The sequence below is a fragment of the Hemicordylus capensis genome, chromosome 2, assembly GCF_027244095.1.
Source record: "Hemicordylus capensis ecotype Gifberg chromosome 2, rHemCap1.1.pri, whole genome shotgun sequence".
In the NCBI taxonomy this organism is placed as follows: domain Eukaryota; kingdom Metazoa; phylum Chordata; class Lepidosauria; order Squamata; family Cordylidae; genus Hemicordylus; species Hemicordylus capensis.
Window position 1 is genome coordinate 45,164,326 of NC_069658.1, and position 20,366 is coordinate 45,184,691.

General features: G+C 51.2%; 1 protein-coding gene across 1 annotated transcript; it reads left to right on the forward strand.

The window, feature by feature from the left end:
- Window positions 1-1,599: 1,599 nt before the first annotated feature.
- On the forward strand, window positions 1,600-20,173 carry LOC128341520 (uncharacterized). The gene is made up of 2 exons (XM_053287745.1): window positions 1,600-2,088; window positions 19,065-20,173. Exons 1-2 carry the CDS (start codon window positions 1,605-1,607, stop codon window positions 19,373-19,375), a joined length of 795 nt encoding a protein of 264 aa, XP_053143720.1. The 5' UTR covers window positions 1,600-1,604; the 3' UTR covers window positions 19,376-20,173.
- The last annotated feature ends 193 nt before the right edge of the window (window positions 20,174-20,366 follow it).

Sequence of the window (20,366 nt, forward strand, 5' to 3'; positions counted from 1 at the left end):
GATATGACACCTCTTCTTTCCAAGGCTGATTCTTTCCCTACCGCTTAAAGGAAGAAGGAAGGAAGGAAGAATCCTGCCCCTCTCAAACCCCCCACCCCCGCATGATGCACACGGACCCCTCCACCACCTTGAGCTCCGGGTCAGAGCTAGGCACAACCCTCCTTGCAGCTGCTGCAGATCTGTTGGGCTGGGAGCTGCTCTGGGAGATGGAGGCTCAACTTTCCCCTATGCTACCTGGGAAGAGAGACAGGACCTGAGCCGACCCCTGGGGAGCGACAGCAGCCTGATGAAGAGCAGCGGCCAAGCCTTGCAGAAGTGGCCTGTGTTCACGCCCCGCCCGCCGGCCCGCCCCTTCTGCCTCCATCTGCTTGACAGCCCTTCCTGCTTTCCCTTTCAGCCCGTCCCTTCACAGCCCCCGAGTTGCTCCTCTGCTGTTGTGAGCATGGAGAAGAAGGCGTGGAGAACAGGGGAGAGCCAGCCAGTAGTGAAATACAAATTTGCATTGCCCTCAAAGCCTTTTGGGAAGAAGGGTCTTTGGCGGGGAGACGCTGTTGATGTTATTTGGGTTGACAGTCACCTACTTCTCCAGTGTTTTTCTTTGTAGTAGTAGTAGTAGTAGTCATAACCTCAGTTCGAATAACTAAACAGTTTCTCACCATAAGCTTACAAACTAGCATCTTAGCTAACCCTCTCAACAGAAAGCTATCGGGAATATGTCGGAAAAGGTTGAGTTTAACCTGTTTATCGTGATATTTGTATAGATTAGCTTTACCTAGTCCCCAGCAGAAAACTATTGAGGGTATATCGGTAAAGGTATTGAATGCGCACTTATCGGTGACGTTTGTAAAGGCTAACCTTAGCTAACTTACCCCGGTAGAAAACTGTCTACCTATCTTCTATATATGTATATATCTATCTATATATATAATTCTCCTGGGTGTGCCCAGGAGAAATGCATCCCGGCAGCCCAGCTGATTGGTTGGGCTGCAGGGGGCGCCCGATTGGTTGGCAGCACACCCAGGAGAATTTGCTTGCTGGGTGGCTGCGGAGGCAAGGCGGCGGGCCCAGGGCTGCAGCGGAGACAGGGGGCGGGAGGAGAGAGAGAGGTAGCCGGGCCGGGCCCGGCCGCGGAAGCGAGGCGGTGGGACTGGCCAGGCCGCGGAGGCGAGGCGGCGGGACTGGCCGGGCCAGGCCGCGGAGGCGAGGCGGTGGCGGCTGCACTCGGCCCCCGCAGGGCGGCGGCGGCCGCACGGGTCAGCTAGTATATATAATTCTCCTGGGTGTGCCTAGGAAAAATGCGTCCTGGCAGCCCAGCTGATTGGCTGGCGCACCCAGGAGAATGGTGGCGGCCAGGAGAATGGCGGCGGTCATGGCCGAGGAGCCAGGCGGGTCGACCGCGGAGGTGAAGCGGAGGCTGGCGGGTCGACCGCACTCGCAGCGGCTCAGCTGAATATGCCGGCAAAACTATTGATGAACAGCAAGCTGATTGGCTCCTCCACGGTCACCTGACCTCCCCCTCCCCCCAGCAAACTCATATAAAACTCAGAATCATAATCGCACCAAAGCAAACTTCCTGAACACCCGAATATAGACTATTCCTGACGATGACGATGACGTTGAACCACACTCCGTCCCCCGCCTTCGGGAAGTACCGAAACATAAAGCGCCGCAAGAGGCGTATCCAGCAAGTTGCGCCGTACCCTGTGACCGGAAGTTCCGCTTGGCTCCTACCCAGTAGGTGGGTGGAGCATGAAGAAGAACAAGCCGCGGTCCTAGTCAAGGGTTTCTTCCCTTGGCGGGACAGCTCCGCTTCTGTGCCCGCTGCGGATCAAGAACGGATGGAAACAAAAGACACTGGCTCTGATCACGAGGAACCAATGGAGGTGGAGCCTGGACTTGATCAGAAGTTCTCTGTAGTTTCCAAACGCCTCTGGTTAAATGTTGGCGTTTCTGTTTCCTGCTGTGAGGATGAGCAAATGCGTGATTATGTGGCTGCCACACCAGGAGGCGATGCAGCGATTCTGGCAATCCGGAACTTGATCAACGTTTTGTGTTCCTCGGCTGGGGGACACACAAATCTGGAAATCTGTGTGTTCTTCACTTAACCTGTACTCATTATAGGTTAACTAGTATTTTTAAGCCCGTTATGATAACGGGCGCTAGCTTTCTATCCCGTCTTTTCTGTCTCTCTCTCTCTCTTTCTGTCTATTTTTTCCCCCCTTGTCCCCTCTCTCTTTTTGTTTTTTGTTTTGTTGTTGTCTCTGTTTTTGTTCTTCCTTATTTTGCTTTTACTTTTTTGGGGGGGGTGGATGAATAACGGCCAAAATGGCCCATGAGAAGGTGGCCGCCCCCGCCTATCGCCCTCCCGCGCACCCAGCTGCCGGAGCCCACCTTACCCGCTCCAGCCCGAAGGAGAAGAGAGGAACTCAGGAACAGAGCTACTCTCTGTGTTAAGCTGCTGCCCACACTGTCGCAATGGACGCAATAGGCGTCTTTGCGTCCATAGCGGCAGTTTGAGCAGTGACTTAGCACAGAGAGGAGCTCTGCTCTTTTCCCTCGGGCTGGAGCGGGTAAGGTGGTCTTCGACAGCTGGGAGGGCGATAGGCGGGGGCGGCAACCTTCTCATGGGCCATTTTGGCCCTTAATCTTTTTTGGGGGGGAGCGGGGAAGGTGATTTTGGGCAGCTGGGAGGGCGGGTGAGCAGGCGGCGGCGGCTGTGAGCGGGCGGGGGCCTCGTTGGCGGCTTCGCCGCCACCTCGCCAAGCTTCATTTTGGGCAGCTGGGAGGGCGGGTGAGCAGGCGGGGGCGACGGCTGTGAGCGGGCGGGGGCCTCGTTGGCGGCTTCGCCGCCACCTCGCCCAGCTTCCCTGTCCCCCATCTTGGTCTTCCCCCATCGCCATTGCCCTCGCCTTTTTCAGGGCGGCTGCTTCTGGTTGCCTCGGCCTCCTCTTGCCGTGCCTCAGCTCATGGCCGAGGCGGCGGCCCCGCCGCCGCCTTGGCCACTTTCCCCCGCCGCCACACACCGGCTAATGGCCGCCCGTGGCTGTGGGACACTGGTGTCTGAGGTCCTGTGTCCCTTGGGCTCTTCTGGGCCTGCGCTTTGCGCAGGCCCAGAACAACCCAGGGAGGCAGGGACGCAGATCCCCAACATTCCAAAGCCACGGCCACTCACTTAGCCTTTTATTATATAGGACTAGTATTTTTAAGCCCGTTATAATAACGGGCGCTAGCCTTTTTACCTCCCTTTATGTGTTCTTCATCTTTTTTTCCGTGTGTGTGTGTGTGTTTGTTTGTCTCTCCTGTCCCTCCCACCCTCCCTCCTGCCCCACACTCTGGCCTCTCTTCCTCCCCCTCCCACCCCGCTCGCACCCTCCCCTTCCTGTCAGCCTCCTGCCCCAGTCCCTCCTGCCACCCCACTCCCTCTTGCCCTTCCCTTCCCCCTCCCCCTGCCTAACTCCCTCTTGCCCTTTCCCCTCCTCCTGCCCCACTCCCTTTTGCCCTCCCCCCTCCCCCCTGACCCACTCCCTCTTGCCCTTCCTCCTCCCCCCTGCCCCACTCCCTCTTGCCCTCTCCCCTCCACCCTGCCCCACTCCCTCTTGCCCCTCCACCCTGCCCCACTCCCTCTTGGCCCTCCCTCTTCCCCCCTGCCCCACTCCTTCTTGCCCTCCCCCTGCCCTACTCCCTCTTGTCCTCCCCCTCCCCCACTCCCTATTGCCCTCCTCCCTACCCCATTCCTTCTTGCCCTCTTGCCCTCCCCCTCCCCCCTGCCCCACTCCCTCTTGGCCCACTCCCTCCTGCCCTCCCCCACTCCCTCTTGCCCCTCCACCCTGACCCACTCCCTCTTGGCCCTCCCTCCTCCTCCCTGCCCCACTCCCTCTTGCCCTCCCCCCCACTCCCTATTGCCCTCCTCCCTGCCCCAGTCCCTCTTGCCTTCCCCCCTCCAACCCTCCCTCTTGCCCTCCCCCCACTTGCCCTCCCCCCTTCCCCCCCTCCCCTGCCCAGAAGAGTCTTGCGCTCCCCCCCATCCGGCAACTTTACTCACTGTTTTGAATGCGACGGAGAAAGAAGCTCGCAAGCAGAGCTCATTTCTCGGCCAAGCCTCTTCCCGGACTGTTGCATTGGGCGTAAAGGACGCCCAGCGGCAGTCTGGGCAGTGTCTTTGCTGAGAGAGGAGCTCTTTTCGTGAGCTCCTTTTTCCTCGGTCGTCGGGGTTGGTTCTTCTTTGGGTAAGGAGATCTCGGGCAGCTGGGTGGGCGGTTGGCGGCGGCGGCTGCGGAGGCATTTTCCTGGGCCATGTTGGCCCTTGTTCATGTGTGGGGGAGCGGGGAAGGCGGGATCGGGCTCCTGGGAGGGCGGTTGGCGGCGGCAGCCGCGGAGGCATTTTCCTGGGCCATGTTGGCCCTTGTTCATGTGGGGGGGTGTGCGGGGATGTCGGGCTCTAGTGCGGGGAAGTCGGGCCCCAAAGTTCCCCCCCACCCGGCTTTAGCGGCGACGCCAGGCCTCGGCGGCGGCTCCGCCGCCACCTCGGCCGGCTTCCCCCGCCGCCTCTTTCCCCTCCGCCTCTTTCCTATCTTCACGGCGGCCGCTTCTGGCCCCGCCATTTCCCTCACCGCCTCTTCCCGGCTTCTTGTCCAACATGGCTGCCGGGTGCTGGTGGTCGTGCCTTCCTCGGCGTGTTCTGGGCATGTGCTCCGCGCATGCCCAGAACCGCCGAGGAAGGCACGAACACACGCTTGGTGTCCGTCCACGGACAGACACCAAGCGTTTTATTAGAGAGGATTACAATTTGATTATTACAGATTACTAAAGGTACTCGACAGGCTGTCCTTTAGCTCCTTTGCTTCTTAAAATTTGGCTAAGGAGGCATTGGTGTTTTGTGTACCGATAATCAAATGTATGGGATACAAATGGGAGATAAGAATTGGTTTGGGAACGATATGATCTTAACTCTTTCAAATTTCTGGATGTTCAGCTAAATATATTGAGGAGTTATAAGATTTTGCAGAGGTATCGGGATTAACTGCAGTCGTTAGAGTGCTGGACCCCATTCAGCCATGAAACTTAGGAACATAGGAAACTGCCATATACTGAGTCAGATCTTTGGTCTATCTGGCTCAGTATTGTCTTCACAGACTGGCAGCGGCTTCTCCAAGGTTGCAGGCAGCAATCTCTCTCAGCCCTATCTTGGAGAAGCCAGGGAGGGGAACTGGAACCTTCTGCTCTTCCCAGAGCGGCTTCATCCCGAGGGGAATATCTTGCAGTGCTCACACATAAAGTCTCCCATTCATATGCAACCAGGGCAGACCCTGCTTAGCTAAGGAGACAAGTCATGTTTGCTACCACAAGACCAGCTCTCCTCTCCTCTACTTGCTGGGTGACTCTGGGCCAGTCACTTCTCTCTCAGCCTAACCTCCTTCACAGGGTTATTGTGAGGAGAAACTGAAGTATGTAGTACACCGCTCTGGGCTCCTTGGAGGAAGAGTGGGATATTAAATATAAATAAACTAGCTGAACCCGCACAGAGCTTCTGTGTGGTAGTTTATTTACTTTTTGGAGTTGTGTTGTGAGAATTTGGCTGGTTGTTCAGTTGTGTCTTTATTTCCCCATGTGTCCTCGTTGTCTTTTTGCAGTTCTTTCTGAGCATCAGTGCACTTTGTTCTTGGATTCTTTGGGGGAGGTTGGTGTTTCAAGTATTTGCTTAGGGTTTTTTTCTTGTCCCTGCTGTTTTGTGGGGTTTTTTTCTCCCCCTCTTAGCAGGGTCAGGTAGTAGCTAGATATTATTTGTTTTTGTGGGGAGTGTGGCTACTGTAGACCCTCTAATTTTAATTTTTTATTATTTTTAATTGTGGTGGTAAGACTGGTTACCCTTGTCCCTCACAGTCCAGTGTTTTGGTTTCCATCCACCTCTCCTCTTGCCCCACTGTTGTCCTTAAAAGCCCGCCCCCCGTTTGTCTTTTTTTTGTCTCGCCTTCCATCCACCCGCCTTCTGCCCCCACTCTCTCGCCTGCCATCTCCCCGCCTTCTGCCCCACTCTCTCGCCTGCCATCTCCCCCGCCTTCTGCCCCACTCTCTCGCCTGCCATCTCCCCGCCTTCTGCCCTACTCTCTCGCCTGCCATCTCCCTCACCTCTTTCCCCAGTGTTGTCTCTAAAAGCCCCCTGGTTTCTGTGTTTGTTTCTTTGAATGTTTTTATGGAATCACACAGAACATCTTTCTCCTCTCTAGCTCTTACCCCAGTGTTTGTCCTAGAAGTCCTTTGGGGTTTTGTTTTTGTTTTTAGTGTTGAGTGTGGCTACTGTTGGACCGATGTCTTTCAAGGTAGTACTTTAGCGGGGGGGGGGGGGGAGATCCGGGGGGAGATCTGTTTCTCCTCACAGTCTGGCTCTCCGTAGCTTCCCCCCCCAGCCCGTCAGTTTTCTCCCCCGCCGATACAGTGTGGGAGACTAAGCTGAATCTCGCCTGTCAACCGTCTCCTCTGTCACGAGTCCCCGCTTGCCCCTACAGCCGGGCCCCCTGCAATCTTTGGCCTCCCAGACATGCCCACGGATGCTGCCTCCACGGCCGCCAGGTCCTCCGCCGCCACTTGCCCTCAGGCCGCGCCTCTTGCAATCTTTGGCCATCCCCCCCAATGCTGCCTCTTGTTTGCTCGGCTGCCGGCCAGGCCTGCCACCGCCGCTTGGCTCCACGGCCTGCTGGGCCCGCATGCCACCTCTGGCTTCCTCGGCCATGCCTGTGGGGCCACCAGCCAGGCCCACTGCTGCCGCCGCCGCTTTTCTGCGTGGCTGCTGAGCCCTCCGCCGCTGCTTGCCCCCGTGTCCGGGCCCACCTGCTGCTTGTCTCCCCGGCCATGGCCGCCTCTCCTGTGCACGGCCGCCGCCTTACCTCCATAGCCACCCAGCCAGGCAATTCTCCTGGGTGCGCCAGGACCAATCAGGCGCCCCCTGCAGCCCAGCCAATCAGCTGGGCTTCCGGGACGCATTTTCCATGGGCACACCCAGGAGAATTATATATATAGATACAAAAAAATCTCAATTGATGTTTTTTCATACTCCTATCCCAGTCTTGGAAAAAACTACGTAAAGAGATGAAATGTTGAGGGAAATCTATATAATTAATTCTCTTAGCCGGTGCGTGTCCTGAATTTGGCAGTGGAACTCTCACGACACATTGCGAGAGTTCCTGGGCCCAGCGAGAGTTGAGGGGAAAGAAAAAATTGCGGTGGTGGGGACAGGCCGCCAAACGGCCAGAGCAGAAGGCCTCGGCTGGCTGCTGGGAGGCAGTGGGATGGCCTGTCCTGTCCAGGCCAGGCCGTCCCAGGTATGGAAGAAACAGTGGCGGCAGCCCAACCTGGCAGGAGGGGGTGGAGCGGCCTGGCCTAGCCAGCCCGTCCCAAGTATGAGAGGCGGCGGCAGTGGCAGCCTGACCAAACGGGAGGCGGAGGTGGCAGGACGGCCTGGCCAGGCCTGGCCGTCCCAGTTATGAGAGGCGGTGGTTGCCCGACCAAGCGGGAGGCGGTGAGATGGCCTGGCCTGGCCATCCCAGATATGGAAGAGGTGGCAGCCGGGCCTGGCCGCCGGAGACAGGAGGCATCAGAGGCTGGGATGGGAAGGAAAATTTTCGGCCCGCCGCCACCCCCCCAGTAAGAAGAACCTGGCTGTGGTGGGAGTGGGAGATGGGGCAAGAGAGGGGGAGGGGGCAAGAGAGAGTGGGGGAGGGGCAAGAGAGAGTGGGGCATGAGGGTGGGGGGAGGGGGCAAGGGAGAGTGGGGCATGGGGGGGGGGGGACAGCAGGCCCCCAAAGAGCGCACAGATGCTCTGTGCAGGTCAGCTAGTAAACATATTAATCTATTAAGACAGATTGCAACTGTAAAAATGATGGTTCTTTTGAGATTTAATTTTTTGCTTCAATCGCTCCCAGTGGAAATTCCTGATAGAATATTATCACTATGGCAGAGGAAAATTGATGTTTTAGCTCTAAGAAACTGCAGATTAATAGGAAGAATGTATATAGAGCACAGAAGGAGGATGGGGAATTCCTAATTTAAGATTATACTAGTGGGCCCGGGCGCAGAACATCTGCATCTCTAATTGGGCCGCCGCCGCACAGCCGGCCGAGAGTGCCGCCGTCGCTGTGGGCGGGCGGGCGGAGAGTGCCCCGTCGCCGCGGGCGGGCAGGTGGGCCGAGAGTGCCGCCGCCGCTGGCGGGCGGGCCAAGAGTGCCGAGGGCGGGTGGGCGGGCAGGCCGAGAGTGCTGCCGCCGTTGTGGCCGGGCGGAGAGTGCCGCGGCCGGGCGGCCAGGCGGAGAGTGCCGCCACCGCCATGGGCAGGCCGAGAGTGCCGCCGGCCTCCGCGGCCGGGCCGGGCCTGCCGCCACCGGCCTCCCCGCCACCGGCCTCCACGGCCGGGCCCGCCACCACCGCCTGTGGCCTACACAGCTGGGCCGGGCCCGCCAGCCTCACGTCACCGCCGGTCTCCCTGGCCGGGCCAGGGCCCCCGCTACCACTGGCCTCCCCGGCTGGGCTAGGCCTGCCGCCACCCTGGTCTCCATGGCCCAGCCATGGCTGCTGCCGCTGTTCTCCAAGACGTGCCTCAGCCAATAAGGCACCCCCTGCAGCCCAGCCAATCAGCTGGGCTGCCGGGATGCATCCCCACAGAGGCACGTCTTGGAGAATTAAATATAAAGATTATCAAGCTGCACACCTTGGACATATGATTTCATTTATACTAGAAGACTCAATTAAACAGTGGGCCCAAATAGAGAATGTACAAGAGACATGAAACATGAATGTACAAGAGACATGAATGTACAAGAGACAAGACAAGAACTGGTACGCCAGCTGCAACCCGACCTCAGTCACTCATGCGTTGATAACATCCAGATTGGACTACTGCAATGCGCTCTATGTGGGGCTGCCCTTGACGTCTGTTTGGACACTTCAGCTGGTCCAGAATGCTGCTGTAAGGATGTTCGTGGGTGCAAGTCGTTTCATGAATATCACACCCATCCTGCAGTAGCTTCATTGGTTACCAGTCTGCTTCCGGACTAGATTCAAGGTTCCGGTCTTGAACTTTAAAGCTCTACACGGCTTGGGGCCGGGGTACCTTTCATACCGCATTCACTCATATGAATCTGCCAGGGCCGTCCGTTCATCGTCTCAGGCCCTGCGCATGACTCAGCCACTAACAGAGATCTGGTTGGCAGGGACCAGAGACAGAGGCCTTTTCGGTTGTGGCCCCTCAACTTTGGAAAGCCCTCCCTGAAGAGCTTTGCCATGCTCCCTCCCTCAGTGTTTTTAAAAAAACTAAAAACACACCTTTTTAAGGAAGCTTTTTAGTGCTCCATCTTTGGTTATATTTGGTAGGTGTTTTAGTTTAAACAATTCTCAGTTTATAGCTTTTAGAATAACTTTTAATTTGAACTTGATACTGATTGTGATTTTAACCTGACTTTTTTCCGAGGCATGGGGAGGGCATCCTCACGTGACAGGTTGTCATCCTCCTCATGCTTTGGAACAGGGCCAATCAGATTTAATCTCTGCATATACTCTGCTGCCCAGCCACGCCTAACCCAGTTCTGGTCCTGTCTTGCTTTGCAAGACCAGGAGGTGGGGGGGTGTTCCCAGTCTTCCTGCAAACTGTTCCAGGCGCCCTTATTCATCTTCACCGGATTCTAGCCCTATTAGAAGGGATATTCCCTTCAGTGAACACTGTCAGTTCTCTTCCTAGGAGACGAGTTCGATGGAAAAGGAGATTAGAGATATCTTCCTCAGATGAGGGAGGACAGATTCTTAAGCGCCCATTGGTGGTTCCAGTTGCAGCAGCAACTTCGTCTATGACCAGTGTAGTGGCACCTGCTAAACCTAGAGCGCCTACTTCCTCTGACTCGCAGGATTCTGGGTCATAGAAGGAGGAAGGAGAGTTGTCTGTTGAGCAGACGGAAGTCTCAGAGAAACCCAGCTCCTCTCATTTGTTCTCCTTAACGGAGTTTGAGATTTTACTGGCCAAGGCCAAACGGGTCATTAATGATGTGTCCCTGAAGTCTGGGACCCCACTACTTCCAGACTAGCACAGGAGGTTTTCCCCTCTACTTCTGTCTCCGCAGCAACAGTACCCATTCCGTCTTTATTCAAGGATGTAATGTTAGCAGAATGGGGTGTGCCAGTGTCCACCAAACCTGTCTTAACCTTTCCTAAGAAATTATATACCTTTCCTCCTGACATTATGTCTTTGTTAGCTACTCCCATTGCAGATGCTTCTGTGGCCCAATTGGTGTTGGATGCTCTGCTGAATAAGGAAGGTGAAGAATTTCTGAAGTCACCTGAGGAGAAGAAAGCGGATCATCTGCTGCGGAAAGGTCCTGAGGCTTCGTCCACGGTTATTAGGGCAGAAGCTACTAATTCAATTTTTGCCAGAGCTTCCATCCTATGGGCAAAGGAGTTAGTCAGGTTGGTGCCCCCAGATAATATTAAGCTTCGCCAAGGACTTTATAAGTTAGCCAGGGCTTCTGCTCTTATGATGGACTCAAGTCTAGATTGTCTTCAGCACGCCTCTCGCACTATGGCGGCTGGGGTGGCTGTTAGGAGGGGCCTGTGGCTACGACATTGGAAGGTTGACTCTAAATCTAAGGTCGCCTTGGCTGGTACTCCCTTCTTAGGGGGGAAGCTGTTTGGGGAGTCTTTGGGCTCGGTACTTGTCAAAACCTGTGACAAGAAGAAGGCTATGCCCACGGGAAGAGGGGAATTTTGCAAAGGGTTTCGGGGCAATTCCTCATTCCAGAATTCCTTTCATTCCTACAGGGCTCACCACATAGGGGATATGCCAGTTTCAGGGGACTACAACTGGGACAGAGACAACTGAGGCTTCAGAGGTTCCTGGAGACCTTCATGGTCCAACAAGAACAAGGGAGCGAATAGAAACTGTCCAGGGTCTTTTGGTACTGCTGCTGAAATGAGAATTTGTAAGCAATGACTCTGTCCAGGTGTGGGGACGATTGTTAAATTTTGCAGGAACCTGGGTGCGCCACACCACGGATCAATGGGTGATTCGCACAATCACTCAAGGCTATTCCATAGATTTTGTTTCCATTCCCCCCGATTTTCTTTTTGTGACTCCTGTGCCCAAACAGAGTGTAAAGAGGCTGTTGATGGGTCAGGCCATTCTTCATTTATTGGAGATTTGGGCCATAGAACCGGTTCTGTCGACAGAATCATGGCTTGCTCTTATTGGTTCCCAAGAAGGACGACTTGAAGCACCTGAACTGCTTTGTGTGAAAGTGAACCTTCTGAATGGAGTCATTGAAGTCCATCAAAACGTCGGTCCATCCAGGGAATTGGCTTTCGTCAATAGACTTATCAGAAGCCTATCTTCATGTTCCTATTCATCCGGGTTCTCATCTGTTCCTGAGGTTCGCCTACAATCAACAGCAGTATCAGTACCGGGCTCTTCCTTTTGGGCTCTCGTCAGCGCCACGGGTGTTTACAAAGCTAATGATAGCCGTCATCGCGCACGTCCGCCAGCAGGGAATTCACGCCTATTCATACTTGGACGATGTGTTAGTCAAGTCCGTTTCTCAGCACTAAGCAGTCCTCGATGATACCAGGACAGTTCGGATCATCGAGAAGCACGGGTTTGTGATCAACCGTGTGAAGAGCCACCTCCAGCCCTCCCAAATCTTACAGCATCTGGGGGTCTTATTCAATATGGAATCCGCTGTTGTGTCTCTACCATTGGATCACCAGACCAAGCTCAGGGAGGCAGTTTCTCCATGGATGTACGAGAGGAAGGGAGACCTCATGGTTCTCGCCCAGATTATGGGGTCAGATGGTGGCCTGTCTGGACTGTGTTCTGTGGTCAAGGTGGCACTCGAGGCTGCTTCAATGGTTCCTCCTTGCCTACCAACTTGCCATCATGGAAAGGGAGCATGTGCGAGTATCTCTCCCATGCCAAGTGAAGAAGTCTTTTCTATAATGGCTCTCGCTGGCCTTGCAATGGGGTGTTCCCCTCGATGTTCCTCAAAGGATGGTGGTTACGACAGATGCCAGTTTGTCCGGTTGGGGAGCACATTGCCTCGGGCATCATGCCCAGGGACAGTGGCGACAGGAAGACCAGAGTCACAATATCAACTGCCTGGAACTGAAGGCCATTTGCCTGGTTCTGTTGCAGTTTCAAGATCTTATTCGGGTTTGTCACATTTTGATCAGAATAAACAACATGACAGCCAAAGCTCATGTGAACCATCAAGGGGGAACGCAATCCAGGGCATTGATGCACGAAATGGATCGCCTTATGGCATGGGCGGAGGTTCATCTTCAATCCATCTCGGCAGAACACCTGAGCTGTCAAGAGAACCTCTAAGCAGATTGGTTGAGCCATCAACAGATAGACCTGGCAGAGTGGTCTCTACTTCCACTGGTGTTTGACCAGATAAGCAAGTTCGGTCTCCCACAACTGGACCTCTTTGCGACTGCTCGCAATACCAAACTACCGAGTTTTTTTTGCCAGGCATCTCTGCAGTCAGGTGGAGTAGATAGATGCTCTGGTGTCTCTATGGCCTCCAGGCTTGCTGTACGCCTTTCCTCCAATGCCGATCCTAGGTCTGGTGGTATGAAAGATTGTACTGGAAGGAGCAGAAGTTGTTCTAATTGCTCCATATTGGCCACGCAGACCTTGGTTCTCGGATCTGGTGGCCATGTCAGTGCAACCGCCGTGGGCCCTTCCTCTCAGGAGGGATCTACTGTCACAAGGGCCTCTTCTACACCCAGACTTGCCCTGGTTGCGGCTTCACACCTGGAGGTTCAGTGTGAGATCTTAAAGGAAAGAGGCTACTCTTCACGGGTACAAGACACTATCCTGGCATCCGGACGGGCTTCTACTTCCCACATATATCAATTCACCTGGTCGACCTTCTGCTCGTAGGCAGCCTCGAGCGGAGTGGTTCCAACTGCAACCAGAGTTGCAGATATTTTGGCCTTTCTGCAAAAGGGGGCTGGAGAAAGGTTTTCAACCAAATACGTTAAAGCGTCAGGTCTCGGCTCTGTCTTCTGTTTTGGACTTGAGGGAGTCTGGTTCTCGTTCGTTGCACTCTCATGCTTCTTGTTTTTTGAAAGGCGTGAGTAATCTTGCTCCTCCACCAGTCAATCAGTCTTTATTGTTACGGTCACCAACCAGAACTCCTCCACCAGTTCGTCGGTTTCCTACTTGGGATTTGAACAAGGTTTTGAATGCCCTGACTAAGGCTCCCTTTGAGCCCTTGCATACTGTTTCATTGTGTCTACTGTCCTTCAAGGTTTTGTTTTTAGTAGCAATTACATTGTCCAGAAGGGTTTCAGAGTTGGGAGCCCTCTCTGGGCGGGATTGTCAAGGTTTGGCCAACTGCCAGGGAAGGTCACGGGACAAAACGGAGCTTCTGCAACTGGATACGACTCGGAAAATTCGTCTTGACCAGACATGGCTGCACACTGTCGTCACGGAAGTTGACGAATGTTGCTTTTCAGCAGTGAGTAGAAAGTTGTTGACGTGATTTATAGTGCAAGCCGAGAGCTCCCAGCTGGCAGGAATTCAAGGCTTATTGGCCCTCTGCAAGAGGTGTTTGCTCCTCCTAATAGTCTCTAATTGCGTCCTGCATCTCGTAATACGCCGCTGTTGTTGAGTCAGTGGGGGTTGATTGCATAGCTCCTCTTCGGATTGGTCCTTCACGATTTCTGCTGTCTCAGGTTGTTGTGCCTGCTCTGAATCATTAGCTGGATCTACCACAGCCGTTTCATGAACACTGACAGCCAGGCTCTGCCACTCAGACACTCCTGAATCGGCTGGAAAGTTGACAGCTTCCCCTTCCTCCTTGCTGTCGGAGATCGACGGCGTGACAGGGATGAGTTGTGTATTTTGCAGAAGGAAGTTGTTGTCTTAAAATTGAATCCTACCTTCCTGCCAAAGGTGAATTCTATTTTCCATAGGAGTCTGGAAGTGGTCCTACCTTCCTTTTGTCCTAAGCCCACACATCCCAAAGAGCGCGTGTGGCACAAGTTAGATGTCAGAAGAGCTTTAAAAATGTATATCAATCGAACTAGTTCCTTTCAGAAAACAGATTCTCTTTTCATTTCATTCCAGCTGGGTTCTCTGGGTTCCAAAGCCGCCAGATTATCCTTGGGTCGCTGGATTAGGTCGACAATAGCTCTGGCCTATGAGTCGCTGCTTTTGCCTGATCCAAAAAGCTATCACAGCACATTCTGCTAGGAGTGCTGCTGCTTCAGTGGCTTTTTCTGCAAGAGTTTCCTTGGAGGAAATCTGCAAAGCGGGCACTTGGAGTTCTATTTCTCCCTTTGTGAAACATTATAAAATTCCGTCCTCCTATGAGTCACAGGCTGCAGTTGGGTGGACAATTCTTCAACAAGTGGTATAAGCATCCACTTCCCGACCAGATGATCTTATCTTGGGTACGTCCCATCACGTGAGGATGCCCTCCCCATGCCTCGGAAAAAGAAACATTGGTAGACTTACCATGAATTGTTCTTTTTCAATGTATGGGGGAGGGCATCCCCGCCCCCGCACAGATGCGCCCACGGGGAATGTGTCGGTGAGTTTCTTGGGCGGTGGGGCAAGAAATCCTAGATTTGGTATCCCTTTCTTTCAGTTATCTTCGCTGACTTCCTGGTATTTATTTGTCATATCTTCTCTAATTTGTTCCTGGTATTTACCTGTTATCTGAGTTTCATGCCTAGTTGTGTTTGTAATTCAGAATGGGGCTACAGGTTATTTGTTACAGTCCCGGAACTGGGTTATGTGTGGCTGGGCAGCAGAGTATATGCAGAGATTAAATCTGATTGGCCCTGTCTCAAAGCATGAGGAGGATGACAACCCGTCACATGAGGATGCCCTCCCCATACCTCAAAAAAGAACAATTCATGGTAAGTCCACCACTGTTTCTTTTTGTTAATCATTGTGATACTAATTTTAACCTGACTTTTAGCTTGTTCACTTAATGTTATTACTTTTTACTTTGATTGTATATTGTATCTATCTTACTGTTGCGTGCTGCCCCGAGCAGTAGTGCACTGGAGGGGCAGGGCATAAATATTTTAAATAAATAAATGAGACAGATTTTTTTTTAAGACAAGTTCTTTTTTATTCAATCCCCCACTGCTGCAAAAAAATAGCCAAGGTTAACCATTTATTTACTAAAGCCATGTTCCAGATATGGAAGAAAAGATATAAGGAGTTGATGGGGATTATCTCCACATTAACACTTTTAAAGATGTATTTTGAACCTCGTAATAAATATGTTTTGGTTCAGCTGGATTTATTCAGAAAATATGAGTTATATAGAGTCAAAGATTTTTTTAATGGGTAGGGGTTATGTAATAGGAAACAGATTGAACATAGGATTGGTTATCAATAACCATGGTTATTTTGGTTTCAAATTAAATCTATTTTGAGTAAGAAAGAGATAGTACAGTCAGTAACATGATCACTTATGTGTTTTGAAAAATTAATTCTGTCTTATCAGGATCAGCCAAAGGGGATAGTTTCCAAAATTTATATACTACTGTTACAATTGGTAATAGGGGATTGCCGGCAAGTGAGGGGGACTGCCTGTCAGTAAGGCGATCACCTTGGGCAAGGGAGTATTGGGGTGCTGCTGGATACCCCCTGGCCCCTGCTGCTGCCCCCTCTGACCTAAGAGAAATTGTAGGGCTGTTTATAAGTGGCTGAAAGAAAACCAAAAATGGGAGCAACAAGCCTCTTTGCAGCAAAGCGGGTGGAAGCCGCAGTGGAAAAACCTGAGCATGAGCCCTTTTGGAGCACCGATGTTCTGATTAAAACCAGCATGCATAGAAGTCCATGTGCAGCAATCACCCCCACTCCTAATTGTGGACTATATACAGGCATCATTCATCACTGAAGTGTTTCTGCCTTTAAGCACACTCACAGAGGCTTTGTTCTCCGGACATGCAGAAGGTCCTAAGTCTTGAAGTGTGTTCACTGAAGTTTAAAATTCCACAGCAAACCTTGGAGGGATTTAGTGTTGGCTCTGCTGGTGATCCTGATGATGACCTGGTGGAGAATTGGAACAGCAAACTCACGGGGGCAGTAGACATGATTGCTCCTAAGCGTCCTCTCCGACCCTCTTCAAAATTGGCCCCTTGGTATATGGAAGAACTACGGGGGCTGAAGCGGTGAGGTAGACGACTGGAGCACAAGTGGAGAAAGACTCGGATTGAATCCGACAGATTGCAACATAGAGCTCATTTGAAGACCTATGCTCAGGTGATACGTGCAGCAAAGAAGTGATTCTTTTCTGCCTGTATTGCATCTGCAAGTTCACATCCGGCGGAGTTGTTCAGGGTTGTGAGAGGGCTAGTGAGTGCCCCTCCTGCCTTGAATCAGAATCTGGAACCATCGATTACCCACTGTGTTGTGTTTAATGAATTCTTTGTGGGGAAAATCTCTTGTATTCGGGCCAGCTTAGACTCCGTCTCCACAATTACTTCAGTGTCTGATGTGGAGGTGTCCAGCAACTCCTCTTGTGTGATTAGGTTGGATCAGTTCCAGTTTGTGACTCCTGAGGATGTGGACAAGCTGATTGGAACGGTGTGGCCAACCACCTGTTCTCTTGACCCTTGTCCGACATGGCTTATATTATCTGGCAGGGGGGTTGTTGTAGAAGGCCTGATAGAGATTATAAATGCGTCTCTGAGGGAGGGTAGGATGCCTCCTGGTCTTAAAGAGGCAATTATTAGACCGCTTCTGAAGAAGCCTACCCTGGATCCCTCGGACTTGAACAACTACAGGCCTGTCTCCAACCTTCCGTGGCTGGGCATGGTAATTGAAAGGGTGGTGGCCTCGCAGCTCCAGAGTCTTGGATGAAACTGATTATGATTCTTGACCCATTTCAAACTGGCTTTCAGGCTGGTTATGGGGTGGAGACTGCCTGATGGATGATCTCCAATTGGGAATGGACAGAGGAAGTGTGACTCTGTTGGTCCTTCTGGACCTCTTGGCGGCTTCCGATACTATCGACCATAGTATCCTTCTGGAGTGTCTGAGGGGGTTGGGAGTTGGAGGCACTGCTTTGCGGTGGTTCTGCTTCTACCTCTTGGGCAGGTTCCAGATGATGTCTCTTGGAGACTGCTGTTCTTCAAAATCTGAACTCTTTTATGGTGTGCCCCAGGGCTCCATATTGTCTCCAATGTTGTTTAATATCTACATGAAACCGCTGGGAGAGATCATCAGGAGATTTGGTGCAGGGTGTATCAGTATGCTGATGACACCCAAATCTATTTCTCCATGTCAGCATCATCGGGAGAGGGCATAACCTCCCTAAATGCCTGCCTGGAGTCGGTGATGGGCTGGATGAGGGATAACAAACTGAGACTGAATCCAGCTAAGATGGAGGTACTCATTGTGCGGGGTCGGAACTCGAGAGATGATTTTGAACTGCCTGTTCTGGACGGGGTCACACTATCCCAGAAGGAACAGGTATGCAGTCTAGGGGTGCTTCTGGATCCGAGCCTCTCCCTGGTCTCCCAGGTTGAGATGGTGGCCAGATGTGCCTTCTATCAGCTTCAGCTGATACGCCAGCTGCGTCCATTTCTTGAGGTGAACGACCTCAAAAAAGTGGTACATGTGCTGGTAACCTCCAGACTGTATTACTGTAATGCGCTCTATGTAGGTCTGCCCTTGTACGTAGTCCGGAAACTACAGTTGGTCCAGAATGTGGCAGCCAGGCTGGTCTCTGGGTCATCTCGGAGAGACCATATAACTCCTGTATTGAAGGAGCTACACCGCCTGCCGATATGTTTCCGGGCAAAATACAAGGTGCTGGTTATAACCTATAAAGCCCTAAACAGTTTGGGCCCTGGGTATTTAAGTGAACACCTTTTTCGGCATGAACCCCACCGCCCACTGAGATCTGCTGGAGAGGTCCGTCTGCAGCTGCCACCGGCTCGTCTAGTGGCCACTCAGGGACGGGCCTTCTCCTCTGCTGCCCCAAGGCTTTGGAATGCGCTCCCTAGTGAAATAAGAGCCTCTCTATCTCTGACAGCTTTTTTAAAGTCTTTAAAAACACATCTCTTCACCCAGGCATTTAATTAATATTGTTTTAATACTTTTAATGTGGTTTTGAAATATTCTTTTAAAAAGTTTAAATTGTTGTAATGTGTTAATTTTTATTTCTCCCCCCTCATTTTTGTCTTAACAAATGTTTTACTTTGTTTTTATTCTGTTTTAAACAGTCCAAAGACGTAAGTTTTGGGCATTATACAAATGTTTTAATAAATAAAATAATAAATAAATAAATAAAACATTGACAACCCCCCACCTAATATAATAAATATAAAGGGAAATGATTCTTTATACAACTTCAATTGAATAGCATTGCAAACAAGGCAGCGGTAGGATAGCTTTGCAAATATAAGTAGGAGGAGCTAGAATTTTAGAAGGACAAGAGTTCTCCCAGTTGTCTCTTCAAGGTAAGGGCACTGGCTACATTTGGAGGGAATGAGCATGATCTTTTCTTGCCAGCTCTCCAGGAATTTCAGAGCATATTATTATTATTATTATTATTATTATTATTATTATTATTACATTTATATCCCACTCTTCCTCCAAGGAGCCCAGAGCGGTGTACTACATACTTAGGTTTCTCCTCACAACAGCCCTGTGAAGTAGGTTAGGCTGAGAGAGAAGTGACTGGCCCAGAGTCACCCAGCTAGTTTCATGAGTGGGGATTTGAACTCGGGTCTCCCCAGTCCTAGTCCAGCACTCTAACCATTACACCATGCGGGCTCCCATATTAGCCCATAATGGGGATAATATTTGTTATTAATTGTTTATTATTTCTCTTTGTAAACGACCCTGAGCCATTTTTGGAAGGGCAGTATAGGAGAGTTAGAAAAATCCTCAAGTCCAAACTCAATGGCGGGAACACCATACAAGCCATAAACACCCGGGCTATACCTGTTATCAGATACACTGCAGGAATAATAGACTGGACCCAGGCAGAGCTAGAGACGCTAGATCGTAAGACCAGGAAAATCATGACCATTAATCATGCTCTGCACCCCCACAGTGATGTCGATAGGCTATACCTCCATCGCAGCTCAGGTGGAAGAGGAATGCTGCAAGTCCATCAAACAGCAGAGGAGGAGAAAAGAGGCCTTGCAGAATATATCAAGGACAGTGAAGAAGATGCACTTCAAATGGTCAATAATGCGAAATTATTCAACACCAATGAAACAAAGCAGGCCTACAAGAAAGAACAAGTCAAGAACTGAGCAGAAAAATGGAGAAATAAGCCACTGCATGGTCAATATTTGCACAATAAAAGTGGAAAATGAGACATCACCAAGACCTGGCAATGGCTTAAGAATGGCAACTTGAAGAAAGAAACAGAGGGTTTAATACTGGCTGCACAAGAACAGGCACTAAGAACAAATGCAATAAGAGCAAAAGTCAAAAAATCAATCACAAACAGCAAGTGCCGCCTTTGTAAAGAAGCAGATGATACCGTGGACCACCTAATCAGCTGTTGTCAAAAGATTGCACAGACTGACTAAAAACAAAGGCATGACAAAGTAGCAGAGATGATACACTGGAACATCTGCAAAAAATACAAGCTACCTGTAGCCAAAAATTGGTGGGACCATAAAATTGAAAAAGTTGAAGAAAATGAAGATGTAAAAATATTATGGGACTTCCGACTACAAACAGACAAACATCTGCCACACAATACACCAGATATAATTGTAGTCGAGAAGAAAGAAAAACAAGTTAAAATAATCGACATAGCAATACCAGGGGATAGCAGAACAGAAGAAAAAGAAATAGAAAAAATTACCAAATACAAAGATCTACAACTTGAAATTGAAAGGCTGTGGCAGAAAAAGACCAAAATAATCCCAGTGGTAATTGGTGCCCTAGGTGCAGTTCCAAAAGACCTTGAAGAGCACCTCGACACCATAGGGGCCACAGAAATCACCATCAGCCAGTTACAAAAAGCAGCTTTACTGGGAACAGCCTATATTCTGCAACGATATCTATAACAATTGACAATAAAATTCTGGCATCCCAGGTCCTTGGGAAGGACTCGATGTCTGGATAAAACAAACCAGTCAATAACACCTGTCTGACTGTGTAAACAAGAGATAATAATAAACACCATTAGATTCCTTCCTTCAATGCATTTCAGAGTTATTTGGGTTCGAAATAAAACAAGCAATAAAACTGGATGCTGTTCTGAGAAACTGGGATATGTTTTCTTCTCAGTTTGTAGGGAGGGGGTGGAATCCCGCAAGGGTTGTGGGCAGAAAATAGGAAGCGGCTTCATTGGATGATACTGAGCATGCTCTTGCTCCACGGCATTTGAGCATGC

Bases quoted from the DNA above. Each gene is read 5' to 3' on its own strand.
- LOC128341520 (XM_053287745.1), top strand. From the start codon at position 1,605: ATGACGATGACGTTGAACCACACTCCGTCCCCCGCCTTCGGGAAGTAC. The intron at 2,089-19,064 runs GTGTGTTCTTCA...GCACCCCCACAG, and splicing joins ACACACAAATCTGGAAATCT to TGATGTCGATAGGCTATACC.